This window comes from Marmota monax, unplaced genomic scaffold (assembly GCF_021218885.2).
Source record: "Marmota monax isolate L192 unplaced genomic scaffold, Marmota_monax_Labrador192_F-V1.1 WCK01_AAM20220418_F8-fsc00031, whole genome shotgun sequence".
Lineage (NCBI taxonomy): Eukaryota > Metazoa > Chordata > Mammalia > Rodentia > Sciuridae > Marmota > Marmota monax.
In genome coordinates, this window is record NW_026695197.1 from 6,555,306 (window position 1) to 6,570,678 (window position 15,373).

Genomic DNA, 15,373 nt, shown 5'->3' on the forward strand with positions numbered 1-15,373 from the left:
TGAGTGTGTTCAACCAATTATTAGATCTTTCTGTGCCTCAACTGTATGTAAGCAGTCTGGAGATTTGTTCAACATTTGTCAAAGTGACAATATCATAATGATAATGATGATGCTGGCTTGGTTTTCTAAAAAAAACAAAGAAAATTTATCAGATAAAGAACGTTTCTGAAAAAAAGTAATAACTATACTTTAAGGAATTTTTCTACAAACAAGTATTGTTAATTTTTAAATAAATCAGAGGAGCAAATCATCAACAGCATTTCCTGGGCAGCTGAGGAATGAGGAAGATTTCACAAGGAAAATAAAATAATAAGCTGGTCTTGAAAAATGCTGAAGATTTCAACCAAAAGCAAAAATGTTGTTAAAGACAATATTCAGAGTGAAGACAAGGAAGTTGGATAGGGCAGGATGAGAAAAAATAGTATATGAACTTTGGTGCTTGAGGATACAGAGTGGATAATAGCTGTGGGCCAGAAGGAGAAAGATGTTGGATGATTTGGTAAGTGTATTTGCCCTCGGTTCTGTGGACCCAGCAAGTCAGCTGTTTATTGTTTGGATGTGAAATGTCCTCCAAAGCTCATGTGTGAAACAATGCCAGAAGGTTTAGAGGAGAAATGATTGAGTTATGAGAGCCTTAACCTCATCAGCGGATTAATCTCATGATGGGATTAACACACACACACACACACACACACAGGGCAGAACAAAAAGAAGGAACCTGGATCCTTCATATATTGTCAAGACACTGAATTAACCAACCCTAGGAATGGCCTTGCCTCCACTACATATACTTATGTAGAATTTTTTTAAAAGGTTAAACAATACAGATATTTAGTAGAGTTTCCATTATTTCAGCTGAAAGCATTTTAACTGATAAAACGCTCAATAATTTCATTCCTCAAGAGTAGCTTCTCAATATAACAAGGTATGGTACATTGGATGCTAAAATAAGTGCCACAATTTCTTCTTAAACTCAAGCTAACTGCTCCTCCCATTGAATGATGGACACTATTTCCTCTTTCCATGAATCTAGTCCTATCAAGGCAATACAGTGGTGGATTATAATTTGAGTTCCAGATCTAGTCTTTGAAACAAGTAGGATCTTCCCTGAGTTAAATTGGTAACATCATGATAACAGTAATAGAATACAGTATTATCCTCAACTATTATTGATACTCTACAATTTTACAATTGAATGTTTGAGATCTTGGAGTCAAGGGATCATACTAATGGCCGAGTCAAAGGATCATGCTAATGGCTCACTCAAGGTTGTTTGCAGATCCACTATTCCAATGTTTTTTCAGGAACTGGGAGTTTTTATTGTAGACCTCAAAACGGGCTTCAACAAGTGTGTTTTGCTTTCTGCCTATCAGGGGATATCTCCACTTAGCTACTTTCCATCCCTACAGTACTAAAAGCTTAATCCCCAGTTTCTTACTTTCCCTTCCCAATCCCCCTCTCTCCTTCTCCTCCTTATTCTTCTCCAAGAAAGGGGTCTTGTGTGGTGTACCATGCCTCCCATCTTCTAAAAAATCATAATAAACTCTTCTTTCACAGGTAGTTGTCTTTGGGTCTATCTTGCTAAACTTGATTAAACAAATCCTGAGTGAGTTCATATTAAAATAGTCTTAGTATTAAAATTGTCTTATATACTTGAAAGATTCTTTGAATCTTTCAAATACTTCTGCTCATTTTAGCACCAATTTTTTGTCTTATATATATGTATATGTGAACTCTTTCATTCTTTTATCCAAATACCTATATAATACTAGGCTGCAGTCAGTGCTCAGATAACATTGGAAAACAAAATGTCTGCTCTCATGAAGTTTATACTCCAGAAATCACACTAGTAAGAGAGGTGAAGGAAATATCTTTTATTTCATTTGAATCTCCACTTTTCTTCCCAGTTCCTCATATGTATACTAAGGCTCCACAATATTTGCTGAATGAAGAAATGATCATTTCCCTTACATGTGCAGAAGACTTTCTCCATCCTTTATTATTGATAGCAGCTTTTAATCAAAATATTTTCAAGGGGCTTATATCACCTGATGAAGACCATAAAAGCACTTTTGAATGATATAGTAATTCTCTCAAATGGATGTTACCAAATGAAGAGCCTTATTCACCAATCATCAGCAATGCCTAGGGCAGATTTTACCTAACAATTATCAAAACCCATCATTAAAAAACAGAAACAATTATTAAGAGTATGTGAAGGGGGAAAAAACAAAATAATATTTTTCTACCTTTAATTCAACAATTTATGAAACAAAAATTTTCACATTAAAACAGGCTATGTAAGATAAAGGGATGAAATGTTAAGGAACAATTTTTTTTCCCACTGGGGATTAAACTCCGGAGTGCTTTTACCACTGAGTTACACCACTGGTTAGTTTATATATATATATATATATATATATATATATATATATATATATATATATATATATAATTTATTTGAGACAAAATAAAATATTTTATTTATATATATTTATTTTTAAAATAAAATATGTATATTTTATTTTGAGACATTCACAATAAGTTGCTGGGGCTAGTTTTGAACTTGTGATCCTCTTGCCTTAGTCTCCTGAGTCATTGGGATTATAGGTATATGCCACCACACCTAGCAAGAGATGATCTTTGAGGGCACTGATGTAATTGAGAACACAGAAAGTTAAGCCACATAAGTGGAAAATTGTTGGCTAAGACTCCACATGGTATTCAGTTGCTATCCCCAAACAGAATATTAGCTCTAAATCTCCAGTCTAGATCTCTTGCAAATAAGTAATTGATTTATGTTTTAACTACATATACCATATTATAAGGAATGATTAGAATCTGAATTTTTTCCTAGTGTCTCATTTATTACCTAAAGAGAATCAGATTATCTCTCTTTTTTTTTTTGAGAGAGAGAGAGAATTTTTAGTATTTATTTTTTAGTTTTCGGCGGACACAACATCTTTGTTTTTGTATGTGGTGCTGAGGATCAAAGCCAGGCTGCATGCATGCCAGGCGAGCGCTCTATTGCTTGAGCCACATCCCCAGCCCCAGATTATATCTTAAATAGATACTACCATTGCTTGCTCAACATTCATTGATTTATCCCCTTTTCTACTATTGGGGCAAGCCCCAAATGGCTATTGTTAGGCTCCCTCACTGAATCTTCCAGTGCACTGTTATGTTTTATGTTATGTTTTTAGTATGCCAAGGCCATGAATCAGCTAAGTTATGGTTAATGTGTAGTCAAGGTCAGAAAAATTCTGATTCAGTATACCTGTACTCGAGGTCATAAACATTTGCTTGTGAGCATGTGTGCACTGATCTAACCAATTGGCGATGTTACTTCTTTGTTTGAACTGTATTGCAATAATGGGGCTAAATGGAACTGACTGGGGCAAAATGGAACTGGCTGGGGGCTAAAGCTGAAGTTGAAGGAGACTGGAGGCTGTTACCATCTCTGACTAAAGCATGTCCAATATCCTAACTGCGTCTTATATCTCTCCCACCTGCTGGGATTATGAATCTGTTTCCTGGGTCTAAGCCCTGGCATGACATCTATATTTTAATCATAATAAAATTTCACATATCCTCCCCAAAAGTCTGTGCCCTTAAGGAGTGGCTGAACTTGCTCCTTAGTTCTGCGATGTGATCTTAATTGGTCTAAGCCCATTATGGAGGCCTTACCCACCTTACCTAGGCCTAGGCAATTTAGCTAATGAAATATATGAGAGGAAAATCTGTTGTGGAAATATGGTTTCCTTAGTCTTAAAAGGGAGCAGAAGAAAAAGATGACCCTTTTTCTGCCTCAGCATCTTTAATCAGGAACTGAGAGAGCTACTTTAGTACCATAAAGGACACAAGACACACTTAAACCAATACACTTAAAGATGGCAGAACAGGGTTGGGGATAGAACTCAGTTGGTAGTGTGTTTTCCTTTCCTTGCATGCACAAGGCCCTGGGTTCTAGTGCCCAGCACTACACACACACACACACACACACACACACACACACACAGGGCAGAACAAAAAGAAGGAACCTGGATCCTTCATATATTGTCAAGACACTGAATTAACCAACCCTAGGAATGGCCTTGCCTCCACTACATATACTTATGTAGAATTTTTTAAAAGGTTAAACAATACAGATATTTAGTAGAGTTTCCATTATTTCAGCTGAAAGCATTTTAACTGATAAAACGCTCAATAATTTCATTCCTCAAGAGTAGCTTCTCAATATAACAAGGTATGGTACATTGGATGCTAAAATAAGTGCCACAATTTCTTCTTAAACTCAAGCTAACTGCTCCTCCCATTGAATGATGGACACTATTTCCTCTTTCCATGAATCTAGTCCTATCAAGGCAATACAGTGGTGGATTATAATTTGAGTTCCAGATCTAGTCTTTGAAACAAGTAGGATCTTCCCTTCCTCCTTGACTCTCTAGGAGGCCAGCTTAGGCTAAGAAATCTTAGCTAAACTCCTGAATAATGTATGACAGACTAGATACCTGTAGAGAAGCGCTGGGGAGAAGAATCAAGTAGCTCTAGCGAAAATGCAGCAACAAGATCCCAGCAACATAAGATCCATCTTGGACCTTCCAGGCCCGTTAAGCCACCATATCTTGACACCTCATAAAGCAGAGACTAGCAATCTCTACTAAACATTGCCTGAATTCCTGGCCACACATTGTGAGCAATAAAACATCTGCTATTCATAGTCTCTAATCTTGGAGTCACATATAGATGTAGTGGCATATAGATAACTGAAACACAAACTAGCAGTATTTTCTTGCTTTTTAAAATAGCTGTTGTTCAAATGTCAAATGTCTTCTTTGATATAAGGAGAGCAACTAAAAACAGAGCGGGGAGGAAGAGCATGAGAAAAAGATTAACATTAAACAGGGATGAGAGGTGGGAGGGAAAGGGAGAGAGAATGGAAATTGCATGGAAATGGAAGGTGACCCTCATTGTTATACAAAATTACATATAAGAGGATATGAGGGGAAAGGGAAAAAAAATCAAGGGAGAGAAATGAATTACAGTAGATGGGGTAGAGAGAGAAGATGGGAGGGGAGGGGAGGGGGGATAGTAGAGGATAGGAAAGATAGCAGAATACAACAGTCACTAGTATGGCAATATGTAAAAATGTGGATGTGTAACCGATGTGATTCTGCAATCTGTATACAGGGTAAAAATTTGGAGTTCATAACCCACTTGAATCAAATGTATGAAATATGATATGTCAAGAGCTTTGTAATGTTTTGAACAACCAATAAATAAAATAAAATAGCTGTTGTTGATACCGCCAGTTACTGGTGACAAGTTCTGCTTCCTCAAATGTTGAAGTTTGAATATTAGAAGAGCATGCCGAGACAAGGAATGTAAAATATAAAGTAGGGTTTATTTAAAAAGGGGTAACACAGACTTTTCCCCTCAAATGAGAGGGAAGAGGGCCATAGCTGTATCCTGGTATCCTAAGAAGCGAGGTTTTGAGCCCTTTTTATATGTCCTAGGCTTCCTTTGTTCTCCTGCCCTCTTCCCCTTATCTGTCTCCTGCCTGAGAATGTGACTAGGCTTGGGAATGCTCTGTGGGTTGGCCAAAATGTGGGAATCAGGTGGGCTTAAGGTGGAAGGGCAGGATGGAGCTGCCAAGGACACATTAATTATAGCTTCCTACTGGGAGGCACAATTCCTGGGACCTCCAACCCTACCAACAGGTTGGAGCAGAAGAAAGGGCTTCGATGAAATTAACATTTCAATCCATCAGGGGACAGTCTCCAGCTTGCCAGACTCAATCAAAATTGGCCTCCTGGATCCGACCTGACTCCATTTACCTATCTATACTGACTGCCTGTCTAATTCTGGCTTCAATTTCACAGTGATTGAGATTATTTATTAACTTAGCGCTGAATGCTAAAGAACGTTTGTTTCCAAATAGCTTTGGTTTAAGTGTGTTAGATCACAAAGAAAACTTAATTTTCTATGTATATATCACATTATTATTCTCCTTTTAACTAGCATTTACAAATAATTACAAATAAGTAAAAAAAAATTAACCAATGAAGTAATAGTCTCAAAAACAATAACACCTTAATTTCAAAAACAGGGAAAGTCATTTCTCTGAACCATAAACATGAGAAGGAAATTTGGGGAGGGGGGTGTTGGGGTGCACTGGGGATTGAACCCAGGAGCGCTTAACCACTGAACTATATCCTCAGCTCTTTCTATTTTTTGAGACAGGGTCTCTCTAAGTTGCTTAGGGCCTCACTAAATTGCTGAGGCTGCTTTGCCCTTCCCATGTTGCTGCCTCAACCTCTCGAATCTCTGGGATTACAGGTGTGCACTACCCCACACGGTGAGAAGGACTAACCTCAAGCTCACAAAGTGAAGACATGAGGCATCATTTTTTACCTACAAATTGCCGACTTTCTTTTTAATAGCAAGATTAATGCCAGCTTTAAAAAAGGGAGGGAAAGCCCGCACTGGAGACGGTAGCCTGGGACCTGAGTCTTTAAATTTTGGGGACTTGAGTGTAGCCCACAGAGCTGTTGCAAGGCTGGTATGGCACGCTTAAAGATCAATATAAGTGATTGTTACTTTTTGTTCTGCTCATTCATCCATCCGTTTACTTTTGTCAGAGATCATGGAAAAGAAGTGGAAAATCAGTCTTTTCTACAGGAAAATCTGCATACTTTGCTAGAAAATTGGGAGTGAGACGAATCGGAAATGACGTCACACCCACTACGATCGGGGAGCGGGAAGACGGGGTTCAAGCAAGCAAAAGCGGCCTCAGACAAGGAGGCCACCTACGGTCCGCTCAACCTCGTTGGCATCTCTGGTTCTGCCAGCCCAGCGAACCCTGAGCAAAGGCGGTGGGAAGAACAGAACCCGCGGCTCTGATTGGCTACCCTCGAGAAAGGGGCGGGGCGGACGGAAGCTCCCGAGGGCGAGCTAGCGGAAGGCCGAGATGCAGATTTCCGGTCTTTGTGGCTCGCCGCTCTGGGTCGAAGCTTGTGCCCTGGCGGCTCCTGGGCTTCGCGGTGAGGGACACGGGCCCCAAGGCGGAGGGAGGGTAGGGCTGGCGCCCTATTTGGGTGCCGGGGCAAGATGGAGGCGTTCCGCTCTTCGGCTTGCCCACCCCCGGGTCAGGGCAAAGACTCCCGAGAGTCCTGGGGAGGCAGCAGAGGCCAGCACTCAAGCTCCTGCCTGCCAGCGGAAAGCAGAGTTGTGCCTCCACCTCCGTGACTTCGCAAATGCTGTGGTTTAACAAGGGATATAAAGAATAGGAAGGCTGAGTGCAGCCAGGCTAGTTGGTAAACCAGAGATTCGTAGTCTGCATATTCTAATTAGTTTCTAAAGTTACCGTAATATTAATAATTTTTACTGTATCCTTCTGAATGAACATAAAATAAAAAGCATACGCTTCTGTGGCTATCCTTCCCATCCGGAAATCAGATCGTGTTTGGTCTATATCTCAAAACTTGGTATATAATTGTTACTACGTTTCGTTTATTTTTAAATTTTTGCTCCCAGAATAGCCTTAAGCTTTTTGACAGCTGAGCCTGATCTTTTTTGCATCTTTTGTGTCTATATCTGTCATGTTTTTGAACTCATGATAAGCATTTTACAGTTCTATCTTTGTTGATTCCTCAATAGATTCATGAACTAAAACCTTTTTACCCAGTGCCACCTCAGGACAGAGCCTGTAATAAGTGCTTCAGTGTTTGGTAAAGAAATTAAGTGAATAAATGTGATCAAATGGAAAATATCCTGTAATATTTTTTTAAATATTTATTTAGTTGTAAATGAACACACAGTATCTTTACTTATTTTTATGTGGTGCTGAGGATTGAACCCAGTGCCTCACACATTCGAGGTAAGCACTTAACCACTGAGCTACAGCCTCAGCCCCCTGTAATATTTTTATTTAAGTCAACTCATGTTTAATTTGAATTTTTTGAAAATGTGCTATTACTACCTTAAATGAAAATCAGCATTACCTGCTATAGATAGAAGCTAGCTAAAAATAAAAAGTCAGCATCACCAGCTGAGGTTGTGGCTCCCTGGTGGAGTGCTCACCTAGTGCCTGTGAGACACTGGGTTCAATCCTCAGAACCACATATAAATAAATAGAATAAGGGTATTATGTTCATCTACAAATAAAATTTTTTAATTAAATTCTACCTAGATGTTATTACCCTTGGAAGTCAGTCTGAGGTCTATATTTTATTTTTAAAAGTAAGTAAGTTTTATATACATGTTAAATCAAATTTCCCTCCTTTGTGTAATCATGATTGAGAGGGAATTGAAAAGGAAGTATTTATCTCACTGTGTGAGTCATGTTAATGTTTCATTCTTTTGCTTCTAAAAATTTTAACAGTATGGGCTGGAGTTGTGGTTTAGTAATAGACTGCTGACCTACACATGTGGGGTGCTGGGTTCAATCCTCAGCACCACATAAAAATAAAATAAAGGTATTGCATCCAACTACAACTAAAACAAAATTTTAAAAAAAATTTATCAGTAGTAGAAATTCTAGAGAGTAGGAGACACTGAGATGTAATGATTTTTTAATGATTTTTAATTGATCATTCTATTGTTGCTTATTAGACTCAAACCTGTTCCCTTTAAATGTTCTTTGAGTTATTGATCTATATTATTACAACTTCCTGAGACTTTTTTCCCTACCATAAGTTAACTGTGATTTTATATCCTTTAGGAAAGAAGAGATTACCCCCAAAATCTCTCACACACAGAACCTGGTTGTACTGAGGTTCTTGCTAAGCTGTTTCATTCCAGAATGGCTGTGGATTCCAGAGCAATTTCAACTCAGATACCTCAGGATCATCAGGAACAAGAATTAATACTAGTGAAAATAGAAGATAGCTTTTCTTGGGGTCAGAAATTTAAACAGAATGGGAGTATCCAATCCTGCCAAGAATTGTTTCGACAACAGTTCAGAAAGTTTTGTTACCATGAGACACCTGGGCCCCGGGAAGCTCTGGGCCGACTCCAGGAGCTTTGCTATCAGTGGCTAATGCCAGAATTGCACACAAAGGAGCAGATCTTAGAACTTCTGGTGCTGGAGCAGTTTCTGAGCATCCTACCTGAGGAGCTGCAAATCTGGGTTCAGCAACATAGTCCAAGAAATGGGGAGGAAGCTGTGACCCTGTTGGAAGATTTGGAAAGAGAATTTGATGATCCAGTGCAGCAGGTGGGAACAGACAGAAGTCATGTGCTGTGGGAAATGCAATTTACAGCCTGGAGCATGTAGTATCATAACAATAGGATAAAAAGTTACATATCTCTTGAACCATAACCCTGAAGTATATCAGAGCTATGCCTCTACTCTCACAAGGTCTGTTTTCCTAGAGATTTTGCCACAAAGCTAACCATATTTTACTAATTTCAGGTCCCAGCTAATCCACAGGGACCAACAGTGCCATGGAAGGATTTGACATGTCTAGCAGCATCCCAAGAGTCAACAAACATTCAACTCCAACCTTTAAAGTCACAACTGAAATCTTGGAAACCCTGCCTTTCCCCTAAACGTGGTGAGGAATAGGAACTTGTCTGGGAACTCATCAAACTTCCAACACATGAGCATCACTGCTGTTATTCTAAACCAGTGGTGCTCACTTTAGGAGCTTTGTATTCAGTAATGCACATGAATTTCAGTCAGCCCTCCTTGTGTCCATTTCCTTATCATTCATTCATTCATTCAAACTTTATAGAGTGCTAATACATGTCTAGTACTATAGTAGGTACTGAGTCTTACTTTCAAGGAGCTTTCAGGTCTAGGTGGGTGGTGGATGAACAAAAAGACATTTCTAGTATAGTAAGTTATGGACTAAAAGTAGGCACTGGGTACTATGGGAGCACCAAAAAAAATGGCACCTAATCTTAAAGGTTCAAGGAACACTTCCTGGAGAAAATCATCTAAGATTTGAACTATGTGTAGAAGAAAGCCAGGCAAATAGGCAGAAGGATAAGTGTCCCAAGCAAAGGCCTCAGTCTTGGAGGTGAAAGAACAGAACTCATCCTAGAAAGAGTAGAATTCAGTTTGACTTGCGAAGAGAATTAACAAGGGAGGAGGGTTGAGAAAAAATAGAGAAGAAAATGGGATTCACATATACAATTTCTTTAATAGAGGGGTATAGTTGAAAGGTGTTGGAGGAAGGAGAGCCATGGTTGAATTTGTAATGTAGAATTTAGCTTTAGGGTAGAGAATGGATTTGAGGGAAGCAAGACTAGAGGCCTGTTAGAGTCTTATAATCCAAGTGGCTAAAGTAAATAAATCATCATGTGTTATGGTGAGGCATAGGGAAGACCAAAGCTGAAAACTGTTCTTCAACATTAAAATTGCATTGCAGTTTCTGGTCACTGTTAAAAGCAGAGTATGAGAGAGGAGTTGAAGGTGTTTCAGTCTTGAATACCTGGGTAATAGTGGTGTTGTGTTTTAACTGGGAAAACAAGCAAATATATCTGATGATATACTTAGTTTGGAGCATTTGAATACTTAGGAAATAAGCACAAAATGGATTGGGATATGGGGAAGCATTAACTTACAATATAAGTAGCAAATGGAGCCTAGGGGATAGAGAGCTTGTAGAGTAAGGATACATTAGAATCCAGGAAACAGAAAAAAAGAACTGAAGGAAGGAACACTGGTGTTTGAGTTATTAGCCTAGAATCTGAAAAGGAATAGTCCGAGAAGTCAGTCAAATATGACTGGAAGGAAATGTCTCTAAAAGGCAGATGTGGTCCTTAGTATCAATGCTACAGAGATGCTGACTAAATAAGACCCTAAAATTACCTACTGATTTATGTAGGTATCAAGTTTGTGACCTTGATGAGAGTAGTGTCAGTGGAAGTGGTGGGTATGAGCAGTTAGGTAAGGCAGAAACTAGATTGCAAAATGGAGATGAGAACATGTCAAGAAATATACTGTGAGTTAGAATGAGGTTGCTTGACAATGTAAGCAAGGAAGAGACATGGACAGTGACATCTTTGTAGGCAGACCCTTCAATTTTCTCTCATAGAAAATGAATATAGAGAGTGAATGGAAAACTTTAATGTGTTTTTTGTTTGTTTGCTGTTTATCATTTCAGATTGTGAAAACAATGAAACAACAACACAGGACATTTCAGGAGAAAATTCACAGGGATTCTCTCGGGAACCTTCATTTGGAGTGGTTAGTGAGCGTGAAAGCAATTTAGACTGGCAACAAGGAAGTGCTATGGGGCAGAAATTAAGAAGATCCTCTCCACACGGGAGTAGTTGTAGGCAGGTGATTTTCACACACAAATCTTTAGGAAAGAGAGACCATCATGATGAGCCTCAAAGATGCTTGATTCTAAGTACAAACCCTATAACAAGTCAGAAAGTTCCTTCAGAAGAGAGACCTTATAGATGTGATGTGTGTGGGCACAGTTTCAAGCAGCATTCATCTCTAACACAACATCAGAGAATCCATACTGGAGAAAAGCCCTATAAATGTAACCAGTGTGGGAAGGCCTTTAGTTTAAGGTCATATCTGATTATTCATCAAAGAATTCATAGTGGTGAGAAAGCATATGAATGTAGTGAATGTGGAAAAGCCTTCAATCAAAGCTCAGCCCTCATTAGACACCGGAAAATTCACACTGGTGAGAAAGCTTGTAAATGTAATGAGTGTGGTAAAGCCTTCAGTCAAAGTTCATATCTTATTATACATCAAAGAATTCACACTGGTGAGAAGCCGTATGAGTGTAATGAGTGTGGGAAAACCTTTAGCCAGAGCTCCAAGCTTATTAGACATCAGCGAATTCATACAGGAGAGAGACCGTATGAGTGTAATGAATGTGGGAAAGCTTTCAGGCAGAGCTCAGAACTGATTACCCACCAGAGAATACATAGTGGGGAGAAACCCTATGAATGTAATGAATGTGGAAAAGCCTTCAGTCTGAGCTCAAACCTCATCAGACATCAGCGAATTCACAGTGGAGAGGAACCTTATCAGTGTAATGAATGTGGCAAAACCTTCAAAAGGAGCTCAGCCCTTGTTCAGCATCAGAAAATCCATTCTGGGGATGAAGCTTATATATGTAATGAATGTGGGAAGGCTTTCAGGCACAGATCAGTCCTTATTCGCCATCAGAGAGTCCACACTGTAAAGTAACTTGTGAATACAACGAATATTATAAATGCTTCAGTAAGATTTTTTATCTTTGTTAGAAATGTTTTTCTTGGAGCAAAACTCCGTAAAGGTTAACTACTAGGTCTTGAGTCATTCTAAGGCTTTATGCAACACTACACAGAGCTAGTGCAAATTGTTCCTTAAAAGCTTTTTCCTGTGACTAATGAAAGCAGAGGATGGAAGAATTATTACTTCCAGCTTTTCGCTTACTGTTAAAAATACTCAGGAAATATGAAAAGCAGGAATGTGACATTGAAACCTCATTTTCTATGAGAATGTCTTGAAAGGGGTTAGGGACTCAGGCTCAGTCACTGCATCTGATTGTCAATGTGCCCCCACTTTGGGAGAGAGTGGACAGCATAAGGGACTGTTTGTTTCAGGAAATCAAAATTTTTTATTAAATCAGAACTGACAGCAGAAAAAAAAAGTGGGGAAAGTTTTATCAGTGTTGAGTCCAGGGCAGGTCAGAAATTAGATATGCATGAGAAGAAATAATACAAATTAATGTATCCAACAATTTATTTTGTTTTTGAGAATTTTCTTTGTACTTGAGACTTGAGATGCAATGGAAGATCAGGCATAATCTCTGTCATGTAATGGGCAAGGCAGTCAGTCATGTAGTAGCACCATGGTGTGGTCAGTGCTATGTGACTCAAGGAGCTCTCAACTTTGGGTAAGGGAATAGGGGAAATGACATGAAAGATGAAAGGACTTAGCCAGGGGGAAGTGTTCATAGTAAAAGGAGCAACAGGTAAAGGCCAATGAAGCATTTTCTGTTGAGCTCTTTTGAAATGGAGTCATGTCCATAAGAAGTGTGGGTAGAACCAGTCTCTGAAGCACAGTGCCTAATGCAATATATGAGCCAATCGAGAAATTTCTGTTTAAAAAGGAAAAACCTAGAATACTTGGAGTGAATAGCTTTGTCTTGGTTGATATGACCCAAGAGAAAGGGCTAATATGTGGTTTCTTTGCCCAACCTACAGGCTAGGCTAGAATTTCTATGGAGTAGGTGGAGGAAGTGGAGGTTAAGAAAGAGCCTTGGTAAATGTTAAGATTCTGACTCCCTCTCCTAGGTATGAGGACACCTTTGTTACAGTATTGGAACTGTTGTCAGGTTAATCCCCAAGTCCCTGAGTTGGAATCTGCCAAATCATTCATTTTCAAAGCTCTGTCCTTATAAGTTCTAGTATACTTCCTTGGACTTGGGTGCTTAAAAAATATGTCAGTTGCTGGGTCTGTGACTTACTCTCTAGACACCTCATGTGTGATATTTCATAGCTTTTGCAAAGGAAAATGACAACAAGTAACAACTGTGATCAGTCAAGACTTCCCCTCTTCTGAGGAACCTAGCACAAAGAAGCTGGTATTTACTATAAGGTGGAAAGTTGTACAGGTTAATCAGCAATAGACATGACCCCATTCAAAAGACCTAACAGGATAGAGGAACAACATACCAAAAACAGATGTGTGTAGAAATCCTCTAGAATCTTGTGACTAGAAAAAGAATTCTAATGAGAAGCAAAGAGAATTAATACTCCTATTGGAATATAAGTAGGCATATGGTGACTAGTAAGAATGACAGCACACCTAACGTCCATTTTTAAAGAGAATATGAGAAAATGGAAGAATAATATGAGTTGGAAATATGGTAAAATGTAACAGTACATGGTGAGAGCTGCTCAATTCATTTTCCTCTTTTTCCACAAAGATAGCAGAAGGAAAAAATACTCCAGAGAGCTCTTACATGTAAGAAATGTAATAGGTATTTGCTAAGGGCTCTGTATGTATACATTATTTATTTCTCTTTTTAGCCCATGTTCTAGGCAGATGAAGTGAAGGCTAAAGGTCATGTCTAGAAGGTAGAACTCATAACCCTATGTAAAATCACTGTGCTATCTTCCCATGAAAAACTTCTAATTGAAAAACTAGCATTAAAATAGGCAAATCACAAAAGACTAAGTGCCAAGGGACAATACATGTATGTCAATCTTATAAAATGTTCATTGAAGCAATTGATATGGCACTTCCAAAATTGATAAGAGATTCAGGGAAATTGGGACTCTATGCTGGTGTCATGTGAATAGACAATATCTTAGCAATCACTACCAGAAGCCTTAAGCATTGCCTTTGGACTTTGAAATTCTATCTGAAAATAAATATACTTCAGAAACCATCATGAATGTACAAAATCTTAAAAGCTGTTAAAATTTGTTGATTAATGTTGAAATAAAGCATTCATGATAGATTGTTAAATATTATAATTGTACTGTATGACCCCATGTAAAAAATATATTTATGCATTAAAAATACTAGAAATGTGCAATCCCAGTGGTTGTCTCTGGGTTGGTGAGGTTATAGGAAATTTAATGTTTTCTTGTGATTTTATATATTCAAATTTTTCTGCACTATTTAAGGCTAGAGGACAGGATAGGAGGGTGTAGCTCAGTGGTAGAACACATACTTATTAGCATGCACAAGACACTGTTTGATCCCCAGCACCAAAAAACTGGAAAGGAAAAAAATTAGGAAAACTCAAAAAGAAGTGCAGGATATTGGGGAAATATTATGAAAAAAATACTTGCTTTCCACAGCACTGTCCTTTCCAAATCTCAAGTTTGTTAGCAAAATTAACTTATCCTTGGTTTTATCACTGATTTTTTTTTAATGGCAGACTTACCCATTTTACATTTTGTTTATATATATATATATATATATATATATATATATATATATTAATATATATTTAATATATATATTAAACAAGTCCTCTTAAAATTATAAATCCTGTACAAATAGAAGCCATTCCCTAAAGACTTACGCTTGAAAAAGGGAGTAGCCAGCCAGGCTCAGTGGTACACACCTGTAATCCCAGCAGTTTGGGAGGCTGAGACAGGAGAATTGCGAGTTCAAAGCCAGCCTCAGCAACTATGAGGCACTAAGCAACTCAGTGAGACCCTATCTACTACAAAATAGGGCTGGGGATATGGCCTCAGTGGTCGCCGTGAGTTCAATCGTTGGTACCAAAAAATATATACATATAAAAAAGCAGTAGCCTTGTGGTCAAGACCTTTGGTTGTAGGTGTTAAAGGAGCTGAAGAAGATAATCCCACAGTTGAAGAAGCTTCAACATTTCTGTTTATTTAAAGAGGCACTGTTAATAAGCTATCAAAGGAAATTTTTTTTTCTTTCACT

The 15,373-nt window shown here is 38.4% G+C and overlaps 1 protein-coding gene across 1 annotated transcript; it reads left to right on the forward strand.

The window, feature by feature from the left end:
• Positions 1 to 6,911: 6,911 nt before the first annotated feature.
• On the forward strand, positions 6,912 to 14,504 carry Znf397 (zinc finger protein 397). The gene is made up of 4 exons (XM_046428389.2): positions 6,912 to 7,043; positions 8,723 to 9,217; positions 9,416 to 9,557; positions 11,115 to 14,504. The coding sequence occupies exons 2-4, from the start codon at positions 8,804 to 8,806 to the stop codon at positions 12,161 to 12,163; spliced, it is 1,605 nt and encodes a 534-aa protein (XP_046284345.1). The 5' UTR covers positions 6,912 to 7,043; positions 8,723 to 8,803; the 3' UTR covers positions 12,164 to 14,504.
• The last annotated feature ends 869 nt before the right edge of the window (positions 14,505 to 15,373 follow it).

Excerpts from the sequence above, each read along its gene's own strand:
- Znf397 (XM_046428389.2), top strand. The coding sequence starts at position 8,804 with ATGGCTGTGGATTCCAGAGCAATTTCAACTCAGATACCTCAGGATCAT. Across the intron at positions 9,218-9,415 it reads TTGATGATCCAGTGCAGCAG|GTCCCAGCTAATCCACAGGG; the intron begins GTGGGAACAGAC and ends TACTAATTTCAG. Across the intron at positions 9,558-11,114 it reads CTGCCTTTCCCCTAAACGTG|ATTGTGAAAACAATGAAACA; the intron begins GTGAGGAATAGG and ends TTATCATTTCAG.